At 34.0% G+C, this 8,033-nt stretch overlaps 1 protein-coding gene across 6 annotated transcripts in view; it reads left to right on the top strand.

Annotated features, from left to right (window-relative positions):
* The window catches only part of Gsk3b (glycogen synthase kinase 3 beta), a 166,357-nt gene that overhangs the window by 139,491 nt on the left and 18,833 nt on the right, over nt 1–8,033 (top strand). For 4 of the 6 annotated variants that reach the window (XM_010630016.2, XM_033768033.1, XM_010630015.1 and 1 more), the window contains 2 exons: nt 1,430–1,468; nt 3,920–4,106. In XM_010630016.2, the coding sequence (XP_010628318.1) occupies nt 1,430–1,468; nt 3,920–4,106 (226 nt within the window). The remainder of the gene's footprint in view (nt 1–1,429; nt 1,469–3,919; nt 4,107–8,033) is intronic. The other 2 variants (XM_010630018.2, XM_010630017.1) reach the window with 1 other exon arrangement.

Raw genomic sequence — 8,033 nt, 5'->3', positions numbered from 1 at the left:
TTTTCTTTTGCCCTTTGCTTTTAGTTTTTAAAAGGGGTGTTTTGGGATTTCCATGGCCTTGCTGCATACTTGGCTGGCCATATTTAGTCTGCTCACTAATTGTTAGTTGGCCCAGTTGAATCTTACTTTGTGCTGTCAGGTCTTTTAGTATGGTTTTCTATTTTTGTCCAACTGATTGTATTCTGAGAATTTTTATTCTGATGGGCCGGATTTTGATCCATATACTAAATCTTAGTTTGCAGACTAAAAGTAATCCGCGGATTATTTACTTTTGTAAAATATTTAATTCTCCCACTGGAAACTATCCTAAAGAATGTTACATTCTCTTAGAATACCCAAGGGAGTTCACAGCTATCGGTGAGTTATGCGTTTTGTTTTTTTTGTTGTTGTTGTTCTCAATACCTAGACATAATAGACCCTGCCACCTCCCTCACATATTTGGCTCCGTTGTGCCTAGGTGTTGGTGTACATTACTATGCATGTCACCTGTAACTGTGACTGTCCCTTAATTGTATTGTTTATTGTATAAATTTTTGTTTAGCTTTTGGTGGGTGAATTGGGCATATTTGCAGATGAAACTGTGTTGAATTTGTAGTGCTAAAAAATATAGGTCTTTTTTCAGTGAATTTTTCCAAAAGGAATGTTCTATACTTTTCCTCAGTGATGGGTGCAAGGGTATGAGGGGGCAAAGCCCATATAGAAAAAGTAAGTTTATACCCGCACTCCTGATGTCATATGTCAGTTTCCTGAAGAGTCCTAAGATAATGAGAATATCAACAAATAAACATCTTTTAGCAGGGAAGTCAATCCAAAAATGGAGAATAATCCGCGGTGGCCTAATCATTCTTAGCTCACACAAATTGAAAATATCTAGCTTGAAATATATAGTTACACAAATTAAATATATAATATGTTTCTCTCATCACTAATTCTATAGCAAAAAAATGTTTATACTATGTAACTGGGACATATTAATTGTGAAAAATTAATATATTGGGAAACCTATGTCTTTAAAAGCAGGCTAATATGCCCCCTCCCAGCCATGTCTATGGATGTTGAATCCAGGTCATAGAAGACCACTTTATTTTGGGAACTTTACTTCTAGATTTCATTTTGATTTAACTTTTTTTGGTTTTGTATTTTTTTAATAAGCACACTGGCGTTGGAACATAATAAACAAATTAAAATGTTTCTTTACTGTGCCTCACCATTGCACAATCAAAATTTTTTTTGGCATACACTGTGGTGAAATAATTTTTAAATTTTGGACTTGCTACTGATGTTTAAAGTTTATAATTGTATAAACATTTTCTATGTCCCCCTACACCATGGATTTCTTATAACATTGGATATATTTTTCCTTGCTGGACTATTCTCTTTTGGATTGACTTTCCCTGTTTGGATTATTTCACTGCATTATCATCTTTAGGATTCGTCAGGAACAGGACATTTCACCTCAGGAGTACGGGTATGTACTTAATTTTTTTTCCCAAAATTTCAGGGCAGGTCTGTAAAACTTGGGGGTAAACATTTTGTGAAAATTTAAATAATTCTTGAAATGGAGTAGTAAAAACAGTGTAGGTAGCTGTGTTCTATGTTTTCATTAATTGTATGGTATAGGTTTTGGGGTATATTTAAATTGTCAATCTCCTGGGTGATCCTTGACATCTAGATTGAAGTTTAGGAATGGTGGGGTTTTTAAAATTATTCTTACAAGAATAAATATTGATGAAGATCTATAAAACCAAAGATTCTGGATGTTAAACAATTTCAATGAGCAAGAAATAATGTGACTACAGAAACTTCTATACTAAAACCAGTATTTCAGGAGTTGTTGGTATCCTTCTCTTTAGCTAGAGATAATTCAGATGAGCTAGTTTCTAATTTGGACTTTTATTTTTGAAAGTTCCATGCTACTACACCCTGTATTATTATCAGAAATCTAAACTGTTGAAGATGCTGAGTTTTAACCCCACATAATTTTCCACTTAACCTTTATCCACGAAGTACTGAACAAAGGCTTTTCTCATCAAGAGAGCTCTTCAAGGGTTTAAAGTAGCATCAGATACGGTTTTTAAAGGCAGATTAAATCTTGATTTTAATGTAGGTTCTTGGAATTAGTTCTTTTCTTCATAGTTTTTAACTCTGACTCCTTGAATTAGGATTTCTGACAAAATAAACAAATCTTATGCCAAACTGCATGATCGATAATAGCCAGTAAAACACAAAAAGACATGGGAGTCTTTTTAAGATTGCAATACTGGTTTATTAATACCTTTAACACAGAAATCTTCATTAATATGAAAATTTTTATTTAAAATAACTCACCATCTAGCTAACCCTATTTGGAATTTTAGTAGGAAATACTCATTTTTAATGTGATACTATTTTTAATTCTACTTATGCGGTACCATTATTGGTGCTTAAGCATATTGGATTAGTTAGCACATAAATTAATATAATGCCAAGTAGACGCAGACTGTCCCCAAGAATAAAATACTGGTAGCGTGTAATGCTTTTATGATCAATTTTCTTAGTTTTCCCACTGACTATTTTCTTTTTGCATTCTGGATTTGATTATGGACCTTGAAAGCAAGAGAGGAAGAAATGACTAAAAATACAGGAAGATCTAAGCATTTTAAATAAAATAATAAAGTTTCTCAACTAAGAGTACTCAAAAGCATGAAGACAAGGCAGATTTTTGATCTTACAAAGGGCTTTCTAATATAGCCAATAAATTGACTAAGATTATTAGGTTCTGAAATAAATTACAATCCTACTCAAACCCAGTTTCTCAGTTTCCATGGAAAATAATGTTTTTTAATAATGAACTGTGCGTGTGTTTTTTTAAAACAGTTTTCAGTTTTTATAGAAACCACTCATGGTCTTGTAAATACCTAATGAACGGTAGTTGTGACCAGTTCTCCTGCCTTCACCTGTATGCTGTGAGGGAACCTTAGTCTCCCCAAGACCTTTGTCTTTATCCAAGTCTGCATGTCCTTCCTCATTTACGATCCTTCCCCTCCATTTATGTCTGTTTGCTTCCCTTTGTGTCTGTCCACCTTCATTACCACACCTTTATTTTATTAAGGGATGTCTCACTTTTCTTTAATATTGAAGACTCTTTGCCCATCTATTTGTTTGTTTCTATTTTCCCCTTTTATTTCTTTAGCATAATCTAGAATAAAGTATATTTGCATAGTTCTGTGTATTGATTCCTTTTAAGACACAGATGACTAGAAAGCTATCTATTCCTTTAAGCAAATTTGTTTAATTATACTTTACTGTAATATAGCCTTCACTTGATTTCACTCAAAAATGAGTGACCTGGTCACATTAATGATAACAGCTACTTGAGAGAACAATGACAGATATTTTGTTGAGTCTAGGTGCTCAAGAACGTCTTCAAATGATGGTAGGTTCTGCTTATTAAGAAGCGTTTGCATTTGTAGACCTAGAATAACACCTTTTTCCAAAAAATATTAATTACCATATTTGCCAAATTTGAACATTGCCATTCATTACTAATAATTGTTCTGTTACAAATAATGCCAGAGAGTCAGTCTTTTATTTAGTGCCACAACAGTCTAAACTTTAATGTTTTTTATATTCTTCAAGTTGTGCTTGCCTCCAGACCTGGGCCTTTGTCATGTGCCTGTCCTATTTTATATGCATGTTTGTACTGCTTTTATGATTAGCATGTGTAGATTTTTCTCTAAGCATTTCTCACATAGTCTTTAATTACTTTTTACCCCAATGTGGTGAATCACATGAAGTTAACTCTTTTTGTTCTAGAAGTCTCCTTTCCCAAATGAAACTATTTTTATACATGATGGAAATTAATGAAGTACTCACAGGGTTATTTGCTTAGGTTTTTATGATAAAACATTAATGTTCTTTTCCTTTCCTTGTACTTCAGGTCTTCCGACCCCGAACTCCACCAGAGGCAATTGCACTGTGTAGCCGTCTGCTGGAGTATACACCAACTGCCCGACTCACACCACTGGAAGCTTGTGCACATTCATTTTTTGATGAATTACGGGACCCAAATGTCAAATTACCGAATGGGCGAGACACACCTGCACTCTTCAACTTTACCACTCAAGGTAGTTCTGAATATGTAGCTCTTCTACCATTTCTGGGAAACTCACATGTGAATGTGCATTGACATACTTATTAATGAACATTTAGGGAGGACAGCAGTGAACATAGTACTTCAGGAGGTAGGACGTGCAGTCCCCAAAGCATTAGGCCAATCTTGCATGGTATTTAAGAAAATATTGGCAGATAAAAGTATTCAGATAGGCATAGTTTCTCTAATTTTTTTTGCAGATTTTAATAAAGTTTGTCTTAGCAGAAATTTAGGGATTTCTGTGAGTGAGGTTTATCATTAATAAGGCTACAGTAATTACAGTATAACCCTAGGTTTGAATCTGAAACAAAATATTACCATTGTTTTTGCAATCTAGAAATAAGTTGGTGAGTGTATTTATATCAATCCAATTACCTTATAAACAGAGGGAAAACTAGTCTATTAAAGCTTTTCTAAGAACATATAAGTAAAGAAATAAAAGAAATACAGGTTTAGGAATTCCCATCCTCACTGGGACTTGGTATAGTTGCAGTTGCTGAAGAAATGAAAAGGAAAACTAAGTCTGTGTGTTCATTGGTGGTTTCCTAAAATCTTAAGGGTAGTCATTATGTCTTCACCCTTTCTATGTTTACTTTTCCTTTCTCCCTGATTAAGAACCCAAGTGATTTATTCATTTAATTGTGTGCCCTTAATGATATTATTTTCTTCTTAACTGAGCATAAAAAGTGTATAATTTCCTACAGACGAAATAAAACATAAGTAGTGGGTATGTTGATTGTGTTGTAAGCTTAGTCAGGCTAGAAAATGTAGAAGTAGAGGGAGAGGCTTTTAGGACCAAATAGAAATACATTTTGTTTATTCTAATTACATTCTCTTATATTTTGAATGCTTTTTCCTGTAAACTTTTCTAAAATTGAATGTGGCTAAGCAGTAGAAATGAAAGCAAAATAGACTTATTTGTATAGTGTAGTTGATTATAAACTTAAGCTGTCAATAGTAACTGCTAGCAGTGCTCATGTAGGCCTTTGTGTGTGTGTGTGTGTGTGTGTGTGTTTGGTTTTTTGGGACAGGGTCTCACTAATGTAGTTATGACTGACCTGGAACTCACTGTGTAGCCCAGGCTGGTCTCGAACTCACAGCGATCCTTCTGCCTCAGCCTCCTGAGTGCTGGGATTACAGGCACACGCCACCACGCCAGGCAGTGCTCATACAGCCTTAAACTACATTTCATAGAATGTCTGATATCCTGGGACTATTTATTCTAACTTTAAAGCTGATCAGAAACCATTTGAAATGTTGTTTGGGGCCCTTTATACTCCATTTAAGAATAAAAGTGAATGTTGGGTAGGGAATATATAAAAGCAGAATTGAACATAGAGCTAGAAGAGAGATTAATATACTCTTTATAGCTGTCATAAATACCTCAAGGACAGTCTTATAAAAAGAGTAGCCTGTGTTCTTCAGATTATGAAATTGAAACTAATAGCAGGAAATTAGAGAACTGTACCTATTTGGACTTATAAACTTGTCTCTATTACAGAAATTGAATAAAAGTACTGTACTGACAGATTAATGATGAAACTTTCAGTTAACAATGAAACAAGTTATTTTCACAATATGCTGATTTGTGTACTTGGAAGTATTCAGGAGACAGCGGGATAATACTAGATTATCAAAGATAGGTTTACTCTGATTTGACAGAGTGCTAAACTGAGAGACAGTTGGCCTCTTTCAGAGCAAAGATTCTATGATCCTGTGCCATGTAAGTTTTAGACCTTTTGATTTTACTGGCTTATAAATCAAGGTTATATATAGAGAGAGGAAAAGTCGGAAACATAAAAGAAATGTAGAGAAAATTAAAATCACAACTCCAAAATAATTACTATTTTATCTAATCACTTTGTAGCAGAATTGCATTTCTGACACACACTGATAATCTTGGAATATAAAATTATCTCCCATTTTCCCATTAAGATCTCAAATGGAGGGCTGGGGCTTTAACTCAGTGGTGCCACCACCTGCCTAGCAAGCTCAAGGTCCTGAGTTCATCTCTGGTACCATAAAAAAAAATCTCAAATTGATTTGATTTCTTGAATATATTTACAGTTACATTATGAGAAATTATATACTAACTTAGGAGGAAATAATTTTTTTTAACATCTCAAAATTTTCAGTTCTTTGTTTGCATCTTTTACATCTATGTCTTTGTAATCAGTAGAACTACTTTTTGATCTAGCCTTTTATTTTATTTTATTTTTTGGTACCAGGGATCGAACTCAGGACCTTGGGCTTGTGAGGCAGGCAGTGGAACTACTGAGCTAAATCCCTGGTCCTGCACTAACCTTTTAGAATATGTCATCACATTTGTAATGTGAAGCACTCTTTACATCTAAATGAGGACACCACTGAAAAGTGTATAAGCACCCACTCATAAGTTTTATTTTCTTCTGTGTTGTATTTATATGTTTATTCATACAATATAAGTATTTACTGGATTGCTTTTTAATGTGATCTCTAAAAGGCTTGGGCAGCTGGGCATGGTGACACGCTCCTGTAATCCCAGCACTTGGGAGGCTGAACCAGGAGGATCACTGTGCATTTGAAAACCAGCCTGGGCTAGATAGTGCGTTCCTGGTCAGTCTCAAGTATATAGTGAGACCCTGTCTCAATAAATAAATAAATAAATAAGTAAGTAAGTAAGTAATTAAGTAAGTTAAGTAAGTAAGTAAATGGCTTGGGCACAGTGACATCAGGCACTTGGAATTGTATAGTCCTGTTTAGCATTAGGAATTACTGAGTTAGTGTTAAATCTCTTTGTCTCTTTTTTTACCACTTACATCAAGTGACTTTAAAAGTTTCATAAATGAAGACAGTTTTTTTTTCACCCTGTTTTATCCAAAGAACACTTTGTATCTCAAAATTAATTAATCATAGAAACCCTTTGTCAGGAACGTGGCTTGGTAACGTCTCAAATACTATATGATAATTATGATGGACAGATTTGGGAAAATGTTTCTTTTCCAGACTTACTTGGTACCTACTTTTCATTGTGTATATTCACATGTATCAAAAATGAGATATTTGAACCTTTTATTTGCTAAGATTTTTAAATTGTTCAGTTCCACTTTTTACCTGTGCTATATTTGAGTGTTTTGTCTTTGTTTTTTTTGAAATAGGGTCTTATGTAGCCCAGGCTGTCCTTGTGGCAATCATCCTGCCTCTGCCTCCCAAGTGCTGAGATTATAGGCATGCACCACCATGCCCAGCTACATGTGCCATTTTAAAAATAATTACAATAATTATTTAGTCAGTGGCTTAAATTATGTATTATTACTAAATAAAATTAAGTTTAAGAACAATTCTATGAATTTCTAAGCTTTTTTTTTAAGTGAAATTTACATAGTAACCATTTTTTTAAAAGTAACTCAGTGGCATTTAGTGCAGCCACAGTGTTTGACACATACCAACTTGTATCAAATTCCAAAACATTTCCACTGCTCCTAATGAAAGCCCTGTTCCCATTAAGTGCGGTGACTCTCCATTAGCCCCTCTCTTGGCTTTGCTTTTTGTGTCTATGGATTTACCTATTTTAGGTATTTCATACAAATGCAGATATATAATATGTAATCTTTTGTCTGGCCTCTTTCACTGAACATGTTTTCAAGATTATTCCATGTAGCATGTATCAGTACTTCATTTTTTTTTTTAATGGCTGCAAAATACTCCACTATGTGGACATACCACATTTTGCTTATTCATTTACCTATTGATGGATATGTATTTGGTTTTTTTGTACCTTTCAGCTGTTGTGAATAGTGCTTATGTAACCATTCATGTGCAAGTATTTGTTGGATATTTGTTTTCCATTATTTGAGGGGGATACTACTGAATCGTGATAATTCTGTTTAATCTTTTTTTTTTTTTTTTTTTTTTTTTTTTA

The sequence above is a fragment of the Fukomys damarensis genome, unplaced genomic scaffold (genome assembly GCF_012274545.1).
Source record: "Fukomys damarensis isolate Sample0158 unplaced genomic scaffold, DMR_v1.0_HiC HiC_scaffold_24, whole genome shotgun sequence".
Classification (NCBI taxonomy): domain Eukaryota; kingdom Metazoa; phylum Chordata; class Mammalia; order Rodentia; family Bathyergidae; genus Fukomys; species Fukomys damarensis.
Note: the sequence above shows the minus strand (reverse complement) of the source record. Positions and strands in the feature narration are given on the sequence as shown.